The 20,808-nt window shown below is 38.4% G+C and overlaps 1 protein-coding gene across 1 annotated transcript in view; it reads left to right on the top strand.

Annotated features, from left to right (window-relative positions):
• Positions 1–20,382, top strand: part of LOC134487163 (kalirin-like) — a 30,194-nt gene extending 9,812 nt beyond the window's left edge. The window contains exons 3-11 of the mRNA XM_063288782.1: positions 5,071–5,098; positions 6,417–6,588; positions 9,343–9,464; positions 11,310–11,441; positions 13,657–13,821; positions 15,966–16,044; positions 17,350–17,550; positions 17,969–18,107; positions 18,830–20,382. Coding sequence (XP_063144852.1) covers positions 5,071–5,098; positions 6,417–6,588; positions 9,343–9,464; positions 11,310–11,441; positions 13,657–13,821; positions 15,966–16,044; positions 17,350–17,550; positions 17,969–18,107; positions 18,830–19,375 — 1,584 coding nt within the window. The 3' untranslated portion in view covers positions 19,376–20,382. The remainder of the gene's footprint in view (positions 1–5,070; positions 5,099–6,416; positions 6,589–9,342; positions 9,465–11,309; positions 11,442–13,656; positions 13,822–15,965; positions 16,045–17,349; positions 17,551–17,968; positions 18,108–18,829) is intronic.
• Positions 20,383–20,808: the final 426 nt, after the last annotated feature.

The raw sequence follows: 20,808 nt of genomic DNA, 5'->3' as shown, positions 1-20,808 counted from the left end.
TATACTAAATAATATGTAATGGGGAGATCTATTAATTAGAATTTTGATCCTACTGCAATAGAGAGGGAGCCATGATTCTTCAGTATAAAAAAAAGGGGGGCAAAAGCAATCAGAAGTGTTTGCAGTACTGGTGAAATGCAATTGCTAACAATAAATGAGTACTAAGCACAAAAATTATAAAAGCCAGTCCTTATAAGAAGACATACAGTAGTTAAAGCTTTCTTAGAAATCCCTGAGTTCTGGTACTAGATATTGAATGTGAAGTTACTTAAACACTTTTAGAAGACTGTGCTTCTTGTATTAATATCCCACCTTTCCACTGAAAATAGTTGGATAGAAAGAGGTATACAAATAAAATCAAAATATGAAAGCTCATAGATTAAACCACAAAAAAGAGAAATGGAAAGGACCTTCTAGATGACAACCCATCACCGAGCAAGTCTGTTTTAAAAATCAAGCATCTGTCTGAGCGTAGAGATGAAGAGCTACTAGCTCTTGTTACTGGAAAAAAAATATTATAGGAAACCACTATGCAAAGATATAAAAGTGCTTCTGTTCTCAAAACCTTTGAAAAAAATCACTAATACTAGATTTTTGTAGTTAGCATGTTTGATACACCTGTAGAGCACTTACTGTACATAGATCTCACTAATATTTAATGGGGCTGTGCAAATCCTTCCTAAGAGGTGCTTCGCAATGCTCAGGAGCATGTACAAAGCACCTCTATTCATACCTATAAAGCCCAGAGAAAGATGCAGCTGGTTTACTGATCTGAAGAAAAGTGCTTTTTACATGTTCTTGTGCGTTGTAAAGCACTTCTTTCAAACAATGTGCATAGTCCTAATATTTAATGTATTAGCCTACCTAGAATCTGTATTTTTTTTTACAAATAAATAAAGCTAGATTGATGGATTCTGGATGATACATAACTATGCAGTTAAGTCCTACCTCTCCACTTGCTTAATGTGTTTGCGTTTGGCTAAGCAATGGTAATGCTGATACCAGAGTACTTGCTGTGCCTTGTAATTGTAGTTTATTTTTAAAGCTTTTTAATAGAATATCCATTGCTACTGCCTTGCTGATTTACTTATATCAGTGTGAGGCCAATGGACAAAGGAAAAAAAAGGAGCTTGGAAGAAAGCAAGATTGCAGCAGTAACGTTTTTTTGGATGAGACAAGGGAGACAACTTAAAATGCTGCTGTTCAAATATTCCAGCAGTAGTAAGTCCTATGTAAACACACATAGAAATTTCTCCACATATTTCTTAAATTGTCCCCATGAAAAAAAGAGCAAATCCCTCATTACCAATTTGTTTCTTGGCCGAGAGACCCCTTTTGTGGCACATGATGTATTTGGGCTATCTGCCTTGCCTCAAAACACTGTTGATTTCAGTGCTACTTTGGTGTACACAAAACTGCCCTAATTCTTCCCTGGAACTTGCTCATTATGTTCTTACATTTCAATTCATTAAGTTAGTGGTAGTGTTCCCTGGCTAAATGCTTATGTCTTCTAGTGGGGAATACACAAAATGGAAAATAAGTTTTGCTTTAAACCTGGAATAGAACCATCATGTTCTAGAGGTTCAGCCAACTTAAGCAATGACATTTGCACGGTGGTGACCTCAAGCACATGTTGGCACCCCCTTACCCCCACCCCAGATGCCTAAGAATAGATGTTTGAGATCCATTCAGTTTGGAATTCTAGATAAATATGTCTTTTACAAGGTCACTTCTTAACTTGGATCAGAGTCCCAGGTACTTTTCCTATCAAGAGTGATTTTTTTAACTCCCATTTGCTCCTGAAACGGGTGTTTGCGGTAAAACGGAGCAAAGAACAGTTGGTCTGATCTTCAGGAGGAGTCCAGCAAGGAAGACTCAGCCCAGATTGTACTGTAGACTCACTGAGTCTATCTGAACAGTAGATTAACGTGACGGAACAGAGAGAGCCATTTCATCTCCAGGGAAGGTGTGTGTCCCACTATCAACAGCTTCCCCAGGTTAAAGCAAATTACCTTAATTAAGTAAAAGGAACACAGTTCTTTTCCTGCTTCCTTGGTTTTCTTTTTCTATAGCTGCAGAATGTTACATTACTTCATTAGTATTCCACAATGGTTTGGCTTTTTTTTTCTTTTTTCTGCTAACTTTCTCAGATTTAGTCTTCATAGACCTTTGGGTTGAGCTGTTGTTTTTTGCAAAGAAAATGATTTATGAAATGCATTCTGATCCTTCAACGTGAGCTTCCATTTTGCAGCATTAATAAATCAAAATTAAGGACTGCTGCCTTAGTTGCCTCATGTGTTAAGGTTCCTAATGCTAATGCATTCCTTTGAAACCTGTAAGACTTGTTTCTAAGTCAGCAGACATGTGTTCAATACAGGTGTTTGCATGTTTCAGCCTGAATTGTTAGCCATATATTATGGCATAGCTTGTCAAATTGAAAGCACTGATGGTATTAAAGAAAGATGCAAGATCAATTTAAGGTGCACAGAATCTAACCATATTCAAGATTTTGATGCATTTGGGCTTCTGTGTTTCTTCAGAGGAATGTTATCAAGAGTAGCCACAAGATACTCAGCATCATTACTGGATCAAAAATCATCCAAATGTTGCTGCAATCAGTCTGTTATGTGGGGAGAAAAATATATCAACAAATTTCTGTACAGGTGGAAGATAAAGCCTTGAGAAATGGGGTGGGTAACTTCAGCCTGCAGGTCACATCAGGCCTTGTTTGTGGCTCTCCAAGGCCCTAGAGCAAGTAAGGCTAAAAATTTCAACAGTGTCATAATAAGCCAGGTTTACCATATTTGGAACAGTTGAAATAATCCGTATTACCATCTAAAGAGGTGGTGATGGGGATCCATCAGAGGTTAAAAATAACCTTTGGGAAAGGTGACAAAGACAGGGAGGATACCATGCCTGTTGCGATTGCCATTTAACTTTTCTTCACCCCAACACCAATAGTTTTCATGGCAGAAATACCATAATTAAGCTCTTCCTCAGTCATCAAAACTCCCTTTTAGATAAATATTTGGAATATGGCCTCTTTAATCAGAGTGGGCAACTTTTTTATTGCCAGAGGCAATCTTTTATTGTAATTTTCTTAGCCACAGAGGGTTTTGACAATGAGATTCCCAGAAGGAACAGGGCTGAAACTTCCAGGGTTGCTTTTTTAAGTGTGTGTGTGCTGTACACACATGTTCAGTAAAAGGACAAATAAGCCTCTTTTACTATTTGCTTTTTAAAAGCAGTTTCTCAACTCTCAAAAGGTGTGAGAAATGCAAATGGCCCATAGCCATAGTTTGCCCACCCCTCCTTAATTGTTATATTAATAATTACCTAACAATAACATGGTGCTGCCTATTAATCTTGAATCAGCAAGGCAGAAAACTTCCAGCTGGATAAGCCTTAATTGAAATAGTGGTATCATCAAACAAAACACATTTTTATTGGGCTGCTGTAACAGTTTAACCATTAAAATCCACGTATCCTGGCACATGTATGCCCTCTGCTGCTGAAACAAGTATAATTTCTATTTTCAGAGCCTTGAATTTAAATCCATTTGCTAAAATTTTACTAATGGTACAGTTCTGTACAGATTTACGCCTAACTTTGGCTGGATTGTTTTCAGTGACCCTTAGGAGCTTTGATATCAGATTAAGATACTTCAACTAATACCAAATTTAAAAAGCTAAAGTGAAATGCTGGATGTTTTAAGGTATAAATTTCATCTGCACCTGTGGCCAGGACTCCTCCTATCATAGGCGTTCCTTCTTTTCAAATTAGTATAATGTTCTTGATAAATGCCGATTCCTTTGGGGATTTTAAAAGATGCTGTGTATATTTAGGTCTTTTAGTCCTCACAATGAGTTTAAATCTATTAAGTAGAGGAACACATCCTGCATGAGAATGTTAATCCTTTAAAAATACCATTTTCTTGAAGCCAATTTCAGATCTGTGTGAAAATTCTTATTGGAAGGAAATTATTTAGGGTTTTAATGGATTTTGCCTAAAGGTTTTCAGGTACAAAATAATGGAAAGTACTACCCTAGTGGGTAAGGTAGAATTTTTAGCAATACTTATCCCTGATAATAGTCAGTAGCTTGTCATGTTTCTGATAGTAAGTGCAAAGTATAAGTATAAAAATTGTCCTCAGAAAAAGGTTTTTCTTCACTTTGTATTGGTTGAACTATAAATACCACTTTGCAGAGCATCCTGTCTCTGATAGTGCTATAGAAGAACAATAAATGAATTGATTACCATGAAGTAATCAGACCTGGAGAGATTTTGAAATAAAATCAGTTTATTCAGAAATACTATAGTTCAGCTATACCAGAACTTGAGGTCTCAGAAGCAAGGATGCTTCTTCTTATTTTATCAAAAACACTTCAGTACAAGTAGGATACTGAACTATATTGTTTAATCTGATAACATAGCAAGATAATTTTTAGGTACGTGAGGATTCCATCTAGTGCTAAGTATGATGAGATAACAACACCTCACAACTGATTCCAGCACTTCAGAACTGGAATCACTTCAGAACTGATTCCAGAGAGGTTCTTTTGCATAATCTCAGCAAAAATCACAGCTGGTTCAAAGAGCTGCAGACAGGTGCTACTGTTGCACACCACCTATTTAGAATGGAATCCAAAGTGCTGCTGAACTCTAAAAACTACAAGAACTGTCTGATTCCCAGCCAGTCATGAAAGAACAGCCTGCTTATCATGGGAAGTAGTGAATGGGGGATAAGACCATAGATTATGGGCAGTCAAGCTGTGGTTCATTTACACACTATTACATCCTGAAGTGATTCATGCTTGCTAGATCATGTCTGCTCTTTTTAAAAAATCTTTTCAAGACCTGGCCAACTGAAGGACCCTGCAGTCTTGATGCGGAGATCAGAAGGGGCTGTTGTAGTAAACACAGTATTCAGAATTAGACCTCTCAAGATGTACCTTCAGTTCCTCTGTATTTTTTAAAATTACTAATATCTCACTGAGAGCATTTTCTTTTTTCAATAACCAATTAAACATTTTCTATTTCTTTTGTGTGTATATATACTATTTTTTTCAGATCATCAACCCAAACTTCATCCAGGAAGGTGAGTTAAAGACATAAGCACATCAAGTCTTTATTTGTCCATGCTTAGAAGATGAAAAGTGAGATAATACTACTTCCCCCAAACATATCCTGGGTATTTTGTCTCAGTAATGTGATAGGTAACACTCTCATGAATGATACTAAGTATATACTTACTACAGTTCCAAAGAATATATGAGACAGCCAGCGACCACATTAATATGTGATCTAATAGAGCAGGTGAAGTGTAGGATAACAAATGTCCTATACAAGCTGCTCAGATTTGGATACAATATTAGTTGGATGAATGTTAAGCTTGCAATTGCATATTCACCAAAGGATTTAGAATTAATTTTTGTTTTTATGTATTTGAGTTCCTTTTGACTTTGGCTTATTCAAAATTAAATTTGACTTTGCTTTCCCTGTAATATAATTTAAGCTGCCATATATGAATTGCTAAAATCTGACAACCACAGGATGGCAGAAAAGAGATACAGAAAACTCTGGTTGTCCAGATTTTTTAAGCCCAGAAATGGGAGTTCTAATTATAATTCATCTTATTTCATTTATTTTAGCTAAGTAGTTCTCAAATTATTCTGGGATTCTTTTTCGCTTTTAGTTTGCATCACATTTATACAAGCTCACTATCTACCCTTGATATTGTTATTGATTTAGTTGATTTATAGCCTGCCTTTTGATTAAAATTTGAACACCCAAGCAGCTTACATCTTTTAAACCAACAAACCAACCCAAACACTCAGAAATGCAAAAGATAAAAAACAATCAAATAAAGCACAAATAGTTGGGAAAATGTATCCCTTACTTCTATTTCAACACTGTTGGAAGACTTGAAGGCCAGGTTAGGGACAGATTGTAACGGAGAAAACCTATCTATGTGGTTGCTAAGAGTCAACATTGACTTGATGGCATATAATCACTTCTATTTCAAAGATTCTACAATCACATTTTTATGGGGAAATTCACCATAAGATCTTGTTTAAAATATTCATGATATTAATATGTAAGAATTCAATGTTGTATTATGAGGAAATGACACTTCATACTAAAGGTGTTCCTTGGAGTCCTCACAAGAACATGATGGTAATTCTTCTAAACTGTGGAGGTCTTTGACTCCTTCTCTTTCCCCCCTTTCTGAAAACTTGCTTCAGAAATGGGGAGAATGAGGACTATTTTTCCTGTCTTTGCTTTCCATGGAGTAGGAATTTTCCTTGGAGCAGAAAACACAGCTCATTGCTTGACAGCTGTTTTAGTTCTTTCAAATAAAATCTTTGATGTCTCTTGTGAGTGTGATGTGTCTCTATGTATGGCATTTACTCCAGTTGCTCCTGAGTTTCTCGTGCCGTTAGTGGATATCGCTTGCTTGCTTGGAGACACTGTAATGTTGCAATGCAAAGTGTGCGGGCGGCCCAAACCAACCATCACCTGGAAAGGACCGGATCAAAACATGCTTGACAATGACAGCAGCACAGCTGCAGTTACAGTTACCTCCTGGTATGTTCAGTCTTTACATTCAGGATTGTGCTGAAACAATGAATTAATTGATGTGGCTATTGAATTAATATATCAAATCTGTATAATTGTAATTGTGTAAAGAGAGTTAATTTCATACACCAGAACCTGAAAACTGTTCTGATCTTCAGTTCCCCATAACCTACATCAGTCAATCAGGATACAGAAACAAGGATTTCCACCCCACTGCTATAGGAATGGGCAACTGTTTTGTCAACAGAGGCTGTACTTTTTATTGAGGAAGAATGATGGCTACAGTAAGCTGGCCATTGAGGCAAACTTGGGGGTTGCATCACACCTACATGGATAGGGCCAGGATTTTCAAAGGTTTGGAAAGGTGTTCCTTTTTTAAAAAAAATAGTTGTATCAATAGTTTAATCTATAGCTTTCATGTGTTTCCTACTGCAAGATGACAGGAAACATTGAACAAATTGAAAGGATCTTTGGAGGCTGCAGAAATGGGATTCAAAAATGCTGATTACCATTCCTGTCTTATTTTTTGTGTTACTTTTTCTAAAGAGCAAACAGTTTTTCAAGAGAAGTTGCATCAGGGGACAAATATTCACAGGAAGACATCCGAGGTGTCTTCTATTTAAAATGTCATTGTAACTTTATATTCTGTTATATAGATTGGTGGCCCTCAGAATACCTTGTCGTTGCAATAAATTGCACAAATCAGTGAAAATAATTAGTATATTTTTGAAAAGTAGATTAAAATATTCAGAATTTTAAAATTGAATTTAAAAAATGTATCTGAAATCATTTTTCATAAGCTCATCCAACAGCAAGCATGTTGGATCTCAGTGGGAAACAATGTCTAAAAGCATCTTGTTTCTTAAAATTTCCCAAAATAATGTGATAGCTACTAATAGATCCACTAGAATGAATATGAACATATTACCACATTATACAGATTGGAGGGTTTATAAACCAGGCCAGCTGAAATCAGATAGTCAAGATGATCCATTTCAAAAGAAAGTTCCTAGAAATGGAAGCCCATATTTATTATCACAATGTATTTAATTAAGGTACAAAAGCATTTCTTTGTTAAGGGAGGTGTTATCAACTTCTTGATCAAACCAGCCAGAATCCATACAGTTCACTGTAATCAGACATAAGAAGGAAGGGATCTAGGTCACATGCTGTGACCAACCTTTCTTTAAAATAGTGAACCAAATTAGGATGGCTGTTTTAGAGCCTGGTCTGCATCAAGAGGAACTCAAGGATGTTTTTGCGCTGTATTCAGAGAAGAGTCCAAGTCAGAAATATGTGATTTGATCCATAATGCTTCCTGAAAATGTGATGCAGTGTACAATCAGTTGCCCAAACTAATGTTCTTGATAGCACTCCTATTATTATATTATATTATATTATATTATATTATATTATATTTTAATAAATCTGGTTAAGGTACATGACTGGTAAGAATGTTCTCATGGCCTAACAAGTAAAATGCCTCCTGAGAATTCCTTAGCACCTCTACTGGAAATACCCTCTGTTAGACATCGCAATTGCTGTATCGCAGGTTTTTCTGGCACTTCATCAATCTCAAAGTTTATGCTGATTCCAGGAAAGACAGACAAGTCTAGGCCAGTATTTTGAAACTTGCTGACAACTGCACGTATTTAACTATCAACATTAGAATGAGGAGGAGGGCCACAGCAATGGCCAGGGATATGGATAAGTTACTCTGTTTCTGGTCCATAGGAGCTTTCCACCTGTTCATTTCAATTGCATCTCATTTCCACCTTATTCTGCAAAGTTTAAAAATCTTTATCTTCAGTGCATGTTACTGTAAGTCATCCATTTTATGCAGTATCTGGTGTGACTATTACATTTGTATAGGCATTTTGGTAAACAATACAAGAATGTTAAATTTCAAAGAAATGTGAAAGTTTAAGTATAGCTGTATTGTGATATTAGGGTTTGATTATCTTAATCATATTGGTTCACATCCAAAACACACTGGAAGTGAGTTCTTCAGCATCTCTAGATCAGGACTGGGGCTGATGAGCAGAATTCTGTGTTTTGTGGAGATCCTTTCCATATGGCTGCCCTGGGAGGATTGGTGCATTCATAACAGGGCAGGCATGATGGGGCTGGCTAGTCACAAAGGACATCTTGAACAAAAGGGACACTGTCACGCCCCAAATATGTTCTCTACTACTTCCAGCTCACTTTTATCTGTGTTGTTTTCTAGGGAGGTAACTACACTTTCAAACAAAGTTCTGGGGTGCAGCCACCCACTGTCTTTATTTTCTAAGGAAGTCTGTATGGGGCTAAGAAGCATTCTTGGGAATAAGGATGATACTCAGGGTTAGAGTTTTGCTTTACAGAATTTCAGCTTCCTGTTAAAAATACATATTTTTAAAAATCCTTTGGAGCAGAGAGACTAGTGACAAGAGCCTTAATCCACATAGGCACCAGATTCCAGACCCCTGCTCTGGTCTGGAAATAGTGCAAATAGTATAAAACCATTCCATTTTTGTGAACATCACAATCATTAATCAGAGCAGCATGAACTAATATCCATTAGTAAATTATTTCTTGCCTTGTGTGTGACTAACGTCTATAGAATTACCTGATGAAAAGAGCAGGTCTTACAGCTCTATTTTTCCACTGGTTCTCACTTTCCAGGCCAATTGAAAGACTGTAACTGTTAAGCCCTAGAAGAGAAGCCAATGTAAACTCTTGACAGAATTTCAAATTAAAATTTTGACTTCTGCTCCTCTCTAGTGAATCAGGTGACATTACCCTAAAGATCTGCAACGTGATGCCTCAGGACAGTGGCATTTACACTTGTGTGGCAACAAATGAACTTGGGACAGCATCCACATCAGCTACAGTCAAAGTACAAGGTAATGGATTTTCCTTTCATTTATAGGTACATGGTAAATGCATATTGTATAAAGCCTTTTATAGGTTTGCTTGGTAACAGTTTATTGGCTTTAATTATGGTGCTTTAGGAGGAACAGGTATTTCATGAACTCACCCCTCTACAAAGGCCCAGTTCCCCCCTGGTAGTATTAGTAGCCTTGACAACAGCAATTTGGTCCCATTTACATGGGGGGAGGTCTCTGCAAAGAGAATGGTAGTGGGCCACATTTTAATTGGATGTATTGGAAACAATTCTTACATGTAGTATTATAGCTATAAGAAATTTCTGTAAGAAGACTAGTGGGTATATAGTTTCTTAATTTGGGCTCATCGCTGAAGAAGCCTGAGGGAGAAAGGATTTTTAAACTTCTCTACATATTCAGATTTTTTAGCCACAGCAAGGGCCACCACCCAGTCTCCACCTTAGCTAATCCCTGCAAAGATGAGAAATGTTTAACAATTCAGACCAGGGCAGAAGGCCATCAGGCCATACCTAAGCTTTAGGTTATACTTGGAATTTGAATCCTGGAAGGAGGCAGTGGCAAACCATAGCTGCAAAGCTGGCCCAAATACTTCAGTACATGGACATCATCACCAGGAGTCAAGCTCAGGGAGCAAGCCTGTCCCTTTAGAGACTTCTTCAGCATGTGCCGTTGACACTGCAAGTAATGAATTACACGTTTAAATTGTTTTCATAAAAAATCCACTCTGTGAAAGGCTGACATGCCAATTTTCACACACAAGGTTGTGTTTTGAGGTAAGCGTATGCAGATTATTAACATGTCACTGAAAAACGGTAGTAGTTTTCTTTGTATAATCTTCTTGAATTAGAAAACAAGGAGAAGTCATGCTTAACCATCTCCTCACCTGCTAATTCTGATAAATCTCCTCTCCCCATCTCTACATTAGCATATCAAAGCAAACAGAAGATTGCAAAATCTCATGATCTATCCATTACATGCATTCATTCCAAAATGATGAAACTCTAAAGCAGAGTTTCTCAACCTTGGCAACATTAAGATGGGTGGACTTCAACTCCCAGAAATCCCTGGGCATGGGAATTTTGGGAATTGAAGCCCACAAATCTTAAAGCTGCTGATGTTGAGCCTGCTGTAAAGGATTAACCATTTTTCCCCCCAAAATAGTTAGATCAGCCCTCCGGCATGCTCTAGTTTTGAAGAAAAATATAGTCAGCAGAGTTAGCTGCCAACTGACTTTGATAATAAGTTGATGCAATATCATATCATATCAACTTGATGCGATAACTTAATATATAGCAGGGAAACATGTCTGTCACTAGGAGTGTGCTGGGGGCTTGCCTGCCTTCCTCTATTTTCGTCTTCCTGAAATTCAAATTACCTTTAAAAGCTACACCTCTCCAATGTTTAGGCATTAATATTTAGTGAATTTAATATAATTGCTGATTGTAAACAGTAGTCTCTATCAACCAATGTTTAGGATGATAGAGATTACTGTTTACAATCAGCAATTATATTAAGTTCACTAAATATTAATGCATTTTAAAATTAAATTGTATTAAATCAGGAATTTAATCTGTCCTGTAGATTACATTTAAAACTATAAACTGGATTAAAGCAACAGTTCTAGGAGAGAAATTAACTCTTTCCCGTTACTTCATTTCCCCCGATAGTTTTGCTCCTCAGATGTTCTTTTTTCTGCAGAACAATATATACACACACACAGAGAGAGAAAGGATTTGCTAGTAAATCTGCTGTTTGTTCCTTCATTGGGGCTCCAGAATTCTCCCCTAGTTCCAGCTCCTTTCTCTGCTGACTGATTCTTCCTTCCCTCTTTCCATATCCCAGGGGTCCCAGCTGCCCCAAATCGGCCTATTGCTCAGGAAAGAAGCTGCACTTCAGTGATTCTCCGTTGGCTGCCTCCATCCAGCACAGGAAACTGTACCATTTCGGGCTACACAGTCGAGTACAGAGAAGAAGGTGCAAGCATTGTGAGGCTTTTGCGTGGGAAAACCTGAATTGCGTCCCTGTCATGCATTTATTTCACCACTGAATCTTGTAGTTACACATTCACCATTTTCCCCCTGCGCTGTGGTCACTGTGGTAAATTCCCCTACCTTAAATTTTGACTATCTCTATTACAACTATGAGCCCTGTCTGGAAGGCCAAGAGAGGTATGCAGCAGTAGTTGCTGTACTACTAGATTTTACTCTGCCATTCTTCCTTTCTGCTATGGCTGCAAGCAGGACAAGTGGTATCTCACAGCAGGCAAAGGGGAATGGTGAACAGTACTCACTCCAGGTTTTAAGGTGGCTTTGGCAAGAGGTTTTGGCATCTGTCTCAAGAGGGCAAGAAGGCAACTAAAGAGAGTAGGTGGTAGCACTGAGTGCTCATCCTCCCCTCTCCTGTTGTTTGTTCTCACTTCCCTAATGGAAGCATAGCCCAGAAAAAAACAGTAGCAGGACCACAAACGCTGGAAGTGAGCAGTGGCCTCTCAGTGCTCGCTGTGAAAGGCTCGGCACTGCAAGGAAGCCACACTAATGTCAGAGGTCTCTGATCCTGCTGAGAAGTCAAGCACCTGGATTAAATCTAGCATACTTATTTCCAGCAGTTCTAATTTCCCCCTTGCAGGTGTGCAAAAACGTCAGGTGAGCTTCCCCAGACGTTCACTATCCCATTGGTCTTCAAGCTGACAAAGTCTAGGGCTGAGTGCTTGATTTCAATCCATTGACTATAACTGTGGGAAGAGATGGGGGGTGGGCTCTTCTACTACACAAAACAGGTCTTTGTACCTCTAGATCTTACAATTTAGTAACTGGAGAACTGCTACCTTACTGTGGCCCCTTTATTTAAGGAACAGCCACACTGCATTCTTGAGTTTCTTTCACCTACTTTCCATTTCGTTGTACTTCCAATTTATGGCATGTGTGCACCATACGTCAAAAGTACAGAAAAGTCCTTTGTAACTAGAAAATACCTGATAAGTCTCAATAAATGGCAAGCATTGTTAGAGCTGAGTTGCCTAATATCATTCCTATCACTCTTCAGCTTGCTATACTAAAATATTGTCAGTTTACTAGAAGGGTCACAGCAAAACCAGAGATGAAATTATAGTAGTCCCACTAGTATAATTTAGCAGATGGATCTCAGTTGGCTTCATGTCTCCCTTCACCACAGAATCACCACACCCTCTCTTCTCAGTTCCTGCCTTCCCTGCTCTTCCATCCATATGTCCCCAAGTGCAAGTTAATTCCTGTTTCTGTTAGTATATTATCCAGATTGCTGGAGCGCTGTCTTCTTCCATGCTTCATTCGCTAAAATGGTAGATGTGGTTCCCAAATGGCCATTCTTTCCATAGTAATATTATCAGTGTGTCATGCTGCCAGGGACACAAGAGCCAGATGCTCCACAGATGCCTGGGCAGTTTCTCTTCCCCTTCTTGGCCCGATCCCTCCCTCTCTTCTTCCCTAGGGCTCTCCTACTCCCTTTCTTGACCAAGCAAAGGCACTGGAACATTTGTTACCTATCTAACTTTAAAAGGAGCTTAGGTATACTGAAGAGCAGAGCTCCAAAAGAACTCAGCATCTTGTTTCTTCAGAAGGAGAATGAAGGAGGTGGGAAAATTAAGACTACTATGGCAACAAATGGGGGACTCTCAAGGTTTTAATACTCTAGTTATGTTCCTGCAATCTACCCTTAGACATGCCACTAACAAAAGACTGGAAATACCACTTCTTCTGTTTAATCAGGGGTTTCAAACTTTTTCAGGTCAGTTTTAAAAAAAAATCCTGAAACCCCTGATCAAGAGGCAAAAAAAGTTATCTGATAGAAAATTAGCTGCCTTTGAGAGTTTGTTGTTGCTGCTGCTGCTGTTGCTTTTTGCCTTTAGCCTTTCACAGAACCCAATCAACTTCTAACAGAACCCTAGAATTCTATAAAATACAGTTTTAAAAGCCTGATCTAGGCTAAATCAGTTAAATTTTAGGGCCTACAGAAATCAGGCCCAAGAGCGAGATGAAAATGCCACTACTCTTGCTTAGATCATCTTGTAGGAGAATTTTAGCTGGAATGCTTTCTTTCTAACCTACTGTGATTGAAGGCTAGTCCAGTGTGTCACCAAGGAGGAAATGTGTAGTTAGATGTAAATGCTGGTTATTTTCTCTCCTCTCCTCTTCTCTTTCTCCATACAACACAGGCTCCCAGGTCTGGCAGCAGTCTGTTGCCTCAACTTTGGACACCTACCTCGTAATTGAAGACCTCACGCCTGGCTGTCAGTATCAGTTCCGGGTCAGCGCCAGCAATCCCTGGGGAATTAGTTTACCTAGTGAGGCCTCTGAGTTTGTGAAACTCCCAGAATATGGTGAGCACTTGGTTCACAAAGGGGAGGATGCTGATTTCCAGAATAGAAAAGTCCACTAATGTAACTCCTCAGATTTCTAGGTTGGAGTCCCTTTGTCAAGAATAAAAATTTTCTGGGAGTTCACACTTCACATGGTTAATAATTTGTAGCCTGCTAATGAAAAACTGGAGAAAAAATATCTGCACTTCATGTAGTAAAGTCTTACTCTGTTTACATCACTTTATTTTGGTGCAGTTGATCTTTTGAGAGGAGTGCAGTACAGGGCTATTGTAAGAATCTGACATTTTTAATCCGAATAACGGTCTGACTGATGCACAGGTAAAATATGCAGATTTCAGATTTATTGACAAATGTGTACAGATCAGGAGAAAAAGCTGCGATTGAAGATTCCCACCTCAACTTCCTAATTAAAAGCAAGCAATTACCCCACTTCCCCCTCCCCTACTCTTCCTGCCTAGTTCCAACTGTCAGGCATGCCAAGAGCAGATGTCCTCTGATGGTACGACCTTGACTTTCCCAATTAGCCCAAACAGCATACTTTCACTCTCCTTGATGTTCCCTCTCCCCACTGGTTCCTGACACACATTGACTCAACACAGCAGATGAACATGGCCAAACAATTCATCAGTCATTTGATCATGGATTCTGACAGCTATAATACTTACTTTGCTTGAAGCCACCCTGTGAATAATTGAAGCATTTCAAAACGGTGCTTTGATTTGACAAAACTTTGATTGACGCTCCCTCCAAAGAGAACATCCCGGGTCAAAGTGGCCATTGCCTGTTCATGTACAGACTTTTCTCCAGACTGAAAGAGTGGATTGTCATGAATCGGCCCCCTTTGGATTGAAATGTCAAAGTGGAGCAATTTGCTTTTTCAAAGGGAGGCACTGCTTTGAATCAGCTTGCTTCAATGACCTAACTTGAAGCAATACTTCAGTTAGATCACAGGCAATCTGCACTCCTCTTGAGCTTCCTATCTGACATTTTCATTTGCAAAGATTTCCGGAGGGCTGGTTTCACCATCAGGCAGAGTGAATCAGCCACCTGAGGCAATAGATGGTTAGCATTGTGAGGAGCTGTTCCTTATTTTGCATACAGGTACTTCTGGAGAGGGTTTGTTGTTGTTTTTAACCTCAGATGTCCAGATAACTTGACTTTGGTGGCAGACGGCACCACTGATAGATTTGGCTCGGGGAGCAAAGTATCGTGTGCCAGTGCTAGTTCTCTCCCCCTAATCAAGAACTGTTGCCAGTCAAAATAAGGATCTACGGTTTGAAGCAGCACAATGCACTCTACTGTAACATGGTATCTGTGTTCAGTTTCATTTAATAAAGCAGTTATTTACTGATCTCATAGAAACACAGTAATTGCTTGGATACTCTCCGTCCATATTAATGTTAATTTTAATCACTATGAAGCATTCCATCCCATCCTAGGTATGTATTTCTTGATATAGCAACTTGCAGTTACGGAAAGGAAAACTTCGTAACAAAACCCTGGTCTAAAGCTGAGACAAAGTCATCGCTGAAGTCCACTTTGTTTATTTATGAATATACCACCTCAATCCAAGTGGCCTGTAGGTGGTTTACGAATTATATAATTAATTACAGTAATAGTATTAATGCAGTAATAACAAATATAAGCAGCATATAATTATAATAAAAACTAAACTAAAACAAAAATTTGTATTGATGGCTCCCGAAAAATCAAGTCTTTCCAGCTTTCTGGAAGGCCCTAAGAGTGCGGCCTGTTTTCACCCTCAGAGAGAGCACCCCTCCTTTGGGCCCACTCCTGTTGCACCTCCCGATAGACGGGGACCCTGAAAAGGCATTCTCTGACTGTCCAGGTTAGAAGGACAGATTTGATCATAGAAATTTTAGAAGTCTTCTCTCAGGCCCTTGTGATCTTCTTCAGCCTTGCTAAGACACAAAGGCATTCTTGATGGACAACATTGGAGTGATGCTAGTGTTTGCACGATGAAATCATCACTCACCTGCCATCACTGGGACATCATTGCAGTTTGTTATGGCTGCTGCTGCTGCTGCTGCTGCTGCTGCTAAAGCACTCATATTTAAAATAACTACGTAACAGTGACTATATTTATTTTACAATTCTGTTTCCTGACCCATCTGGTTTCACAGACTCTGCAGCGGATGGTGCCACCATTACTTGGAAAGAGAATTTTGACTTTGCCTATACAGAGTTGAATGAAATTGGACGGTAAGGAAGTAATTTCACAAAAGCCAAATATAAGTAGAGAATGTATAATTACACATTTTTATCGTATTATCACTGCAATGGAAGTCTCTCTGTACCAACCACACCGTCTATGAAAGAGCCACAGCTGCTTTAAGGAGTCATAGACAGACGCTGCATTCACACTTCCATGTGCTCCCAGCTGTATCTGAAGCACGGCACTGCATAACACTGTACACACACACGTATCCTCTTTCCATCTCACAACTCATTTATTAAAATGCTTAAACACCTATTTGGGCTTGGATCTAGTTCCCAGCGTGATGACCTACATTCACCAGGATTCATTCTTCCCTTCTACCTTCTCTTACTAAGCCCCATCACTACTGTACATGCTATTATTTGCAACAAGAAGCCATTCTGTCCTGCATATGTAAGTATATATACCGTATGCATGCATGCATGCATGCATGCGCCGGGCCTGGGTTGACACATTAAAATAGGCCATATTTTTTAAAACTTAGTTATGTGACTAAGTCACAAGTGGGTCGTTTTATACATTGCTGTACGCCATAAACCAGCGTTTACAAACTACACTGGTTGGCTTAGTGAAGGAAAACATAGGATGGCCTAGCATGATGTGTAAATGCAGGCTCCGTGCTCCTGTTAGAAACCTGTAGAGCTAGAGCCTTGCAGAGAAATGACCACCTGGAGATACAGAAAGAAGCAGATAAACAAAAGGCTTTCAAAAGAAAATGGTGCTGACTAAATCTGGGCACAGGATGCTTGGGACAAGGGAAACTGCTGCCATGTAAATAGAGAATTATTTGCCCTTTCCAGTGAGCAAACTATGTGCATGATTTGGGACTGGCATACACATCAGTAGAGATGATGTATTTCGCCTTCTCTCCTGGCTACGGGATGTGGTTAGGGTGCAGTGTGCAAAGGTGTCCTGGGGTTTATGATAGGGGCTTGGGTACCCTTGGGGTACGTTGTCCATGGTATACATCTCTGAGCATATGCATACGGAGACAGCCCAGACTGTTAACTTTACACTACAGTCTGATTTTGGGAAGATGAGGGAGTTCTCTGAGACAAGGCTAGCTAATTCACAGCTAGAATCTCTTATAATAGATTCATTGAAAAAATGAATATACTTGTATTAGTTCTGCTTTTCCCAAAGGAATACATTGCCAGGACAGAAGACAATAAATTACTTATAAAGTCAATAACTCAAAGAGTTTAAAAAGCCCTTAAAATTTATTGATATTGAGCTAAAATGGATTCATTATTTATTCACAAGTTATCTTAATGAACTTAATTTTCCAGGGGCCGATTTGCTGTTGTAAAGAAATGTATTCACAAAGCCACAAGGAAGGATGTTGCAGTGAAGTTTGTCAATAAAAAAATGAAAAAGAAGGAGCAGGCAGCGCATGAAGCAGCCATGTTGCAACACCTGCAGCATCCTCAGTATATCACCATTCATGATACTTATGAGTCACCTTCTTCCTACATCTTAGTTTTAGAACTGTAAGTCCTTTGGAAGCTAAGCTTCTTATTTCTTAAAACAAGTAATGTATTTATCTATTCAATCATACTGTACATCTTGCTATTTTCATGAAAGCTATTTAATTTCCCTGTAGGAGGAGAATGACACAAAATTGTCATTTTTGTCATATTGTGTGGTTTAGAAGATGCATTTTGTATCTGTGTGGTTTAGAAGATGCATTTTAAGTTGCTATGAAATGGCATGATCTAACTACAGAGTTAATTATATTTAATCTTATTTATGAAAATATAATATCACAAGTGAGACATTAGTACACTTTTTAAGTTGTTCACCTTTTTCCTTTTTAAAAATTCCGTTCTATTCAGAGATACATCCTGCTACTAGCATACCTTAGATTACATGAGACTTCTTTTTGTAATGGATTATTTTGGATTTTAGGATGGATGATGGCCGTCTCTTAGATTATCTTATGAATCATGATGAACTCATGGAGGAAAAAATAGCTTTTTATATAAGAGATACGATGGAAGCTTTACAATACCTTCACAATTGTCGAGTGGCTCATCTGGATATAAAGGTAAGGAAAGGGGACGACAATGTTGTGCCGATACAGTCTTATGTATCCAATTCTGCTTATTTATGTTCATAGCAGACCAAAATATGGAAGGTTGCTTTGCATCTTTAACCATTTGAAATGAACTTAGTGTCTGCATGAGCTTGAGCCATTCTGTACAATGAACTTAACTGAAAGCTTTTTACATTAAGATACTTGCTATATTTACAACCTGTTGAGTATTTCCCATCTGCCAGTCTCTTATTGTCTTTCTATATTATGTTTGCTTTAAATAAATATTCCTAATATAGGCAAGCTTTTAACTGTCTCAACACCCATCACATTCATCTCAGTTGATAACCATTTAAACATACTAAAATTTTACATTTTGCACTGTACTTTGTGACTTTTAATTGCTATGACAAATGGGTTGGCAGTGTAGTCTAATAAAACACGTTTCAGTAGCATGCAGATTTATGCTAGATGCCCCCCCTGAATGTAATGGGAGTGATTTGGACCACAAACCTACCAGACAATACTTATGTGGGTTTACTTTCCATAAAAAAGATGTTTGAGAAGTAACCCCAGCATATAGACATGTTTCTTTTAGTATATTAGATATTTTTCTCCTGAAAAAAGCAGATTGTCGTCCAAAGCTGTACCAGTATTAGCTGAAACCTGTTTTTATCACAACAGAAATGGACAATACAGCTTTTAAAATTTGATTTAATTCTAAATTTCCACAGCCAGAAAATTTGCTGATTGATTTACGGATTCCAGTGCCACGTGTCAAGTTAATTGACCTTGAAGATGCTGTTCAAATCACAGGCCATTACCATGTTCATCATCTCCTTGGAAACCCTGAATTTGCTGCTCCAGAAGTTCTCCAAGGTGCTCCAGTGTCACTGGGCACAGATATCTGGAGTCTGGGAGTGCTCACCTATGTCATGTTGAGTGGTGTTTCTCCCTTCCTGGATGAAAGCAGAGAGGAAACATGCATCAATGTGTGCCGAGTAGATTTCAGCTTTCCCAGTGAGTACTTTTGTGATGTCAGCCATGCTGCCAAAGATTTCATCAATGTAATCCTTCAGGAAGACTTCAGAAGGAGACCTACTGCAGCCACTTGCTTGCAGCACCCATGGCTGCAGTTTCATAACGGCAGCTATTCCAAAATACCTCTGGATACCTCACGCCTGGCTAGCTTCATCGAACGCCGCAAACACCAATTTGATGTGCGCCCAATTCCCAATGTTAAGAGTTTCATTATGAGCAGAATGAACCCAGGAACGTAACTCAACACAACTATTTTGATGATAATGGAGCACTACAGCAGGGGGAAATGGAAATCTTCCTCTGTACAGAGTATTACATTTGATGTGATGTTGAGGAAAGTATGTGTACTGTTTCAGGAGTTAACATTATCTAACTAGTTAGAATTAGATGCTTCCTAAGGTTGCCTGTGCAACCTCTTGGGTGGCTTGTTGTAATTACATGGTCATGTTAAATACAGATGGATGCTTAAAAGGGCATCAGTTGAGAATGGGAACCAAAATACAGTTATTGTATTTCTGAAAGATTTGAAGATCTTTCAACCATCTGAAAGATTTAGACAGTTTTGCTGATTATATGAATAGTTAAATGATGTATCTGAAAATCAATCAAAACTGAAGAAATAAAACTAGGTGACTATCTACGGTCAGCATTTCTTAAACAAACTGGACTGGATAAATCGTGGTTTCTGTGAAAATTGTTATCCTTGAAGTGTTAATTAAGGCTCAGAGCTGTCCTACAAGGCAGATTTCATTCATCTGCAACTAAAATTAACCTTGTAGTTAAATTGCTGTTCTTGGGATTCACAGTAACAGTTTTGCCAATGAAGTGATAGATGTGTTGTGTTGATCAAGATTATAGCAGACCTTTACCAATAAGTCCTCTTGGGATGCTACACATTCTTTTGTTCAAGATTAACATACTATAAAATAGCAATGAGCTACTGCTAAGATGTAAAGTCATTGAGACAACAACAAAAACATTTAGATGAAAGCACAAGACAATTTTTTATTAAATTTTTATAGCTCTTGTACAGAAATCTTTTGTTGAGAAAAAGCTATGTTAAAATAATTGCTGTATCTGTAAACTAGATGTCAAAGACTTTTTCTATTGAAGGATGTTTGTTGAATCCTCATATAGTCTGCAACATGAAAAGGATCTTACTTCCCTTTCACTTATAAAAGTTGCTCAGTTGTGAAATCAATCCAAAGTTGGCCAAAGTGTGGTAAATATAGTAGGTCCATCTTTATGCTTATGGTTCTGAAATTGGTCTTAGTACATAAGGCTGATAGTTTACTATGATTGTATGCAGTTATCTCCTTAGCTCCTTCTCTCAAATGTGTTTTTTTTTCATTTAGTCCCAAAGCATAGTATGAAGTAACTCAACATTAAGTCATTGCAATATAACATTCTGATTAGCTGAATACCCAATAATGTAACAGCCCTTTAACAACCATTTCAAATTAAGTGGCTTTGGAATAATAGTTCCAAGTTGAAGTATTCTTTCACTGTCATCGTAAGACTGTTCCAACATTGAACACCCCAAGAGTATTTGAGTACAGATGATGAATTATTCATGACATTGCTGTATCTAAATCCTTTAGAAGCCAAATCAGCCAAAACTTCCATCTGTTTTTCTCCTTTTCCCACTTCCCCAACAATTAATGTCCTATAT

Source organism: Candoia aspera, chromosome 1 (assembly GCF_035149785.1).
Source record: "Candoia aspera isolate rCanAsp1 chromosome 1, rCanAsp1.hap2, whole genome shotgun sequence".
Classification (NCBI taxonomy): domain Eukaryota; kingdom Metazoa; phylum Chordata; class Lepidosauria; order Squamata; family Boidae; genus Candoia; species Candoia aspera.
The sequence above is the reverse complement of the archived record's forward strand: the minus strand, read 5'-3'. Positions and strand labels throughout refer to the sequence as shown.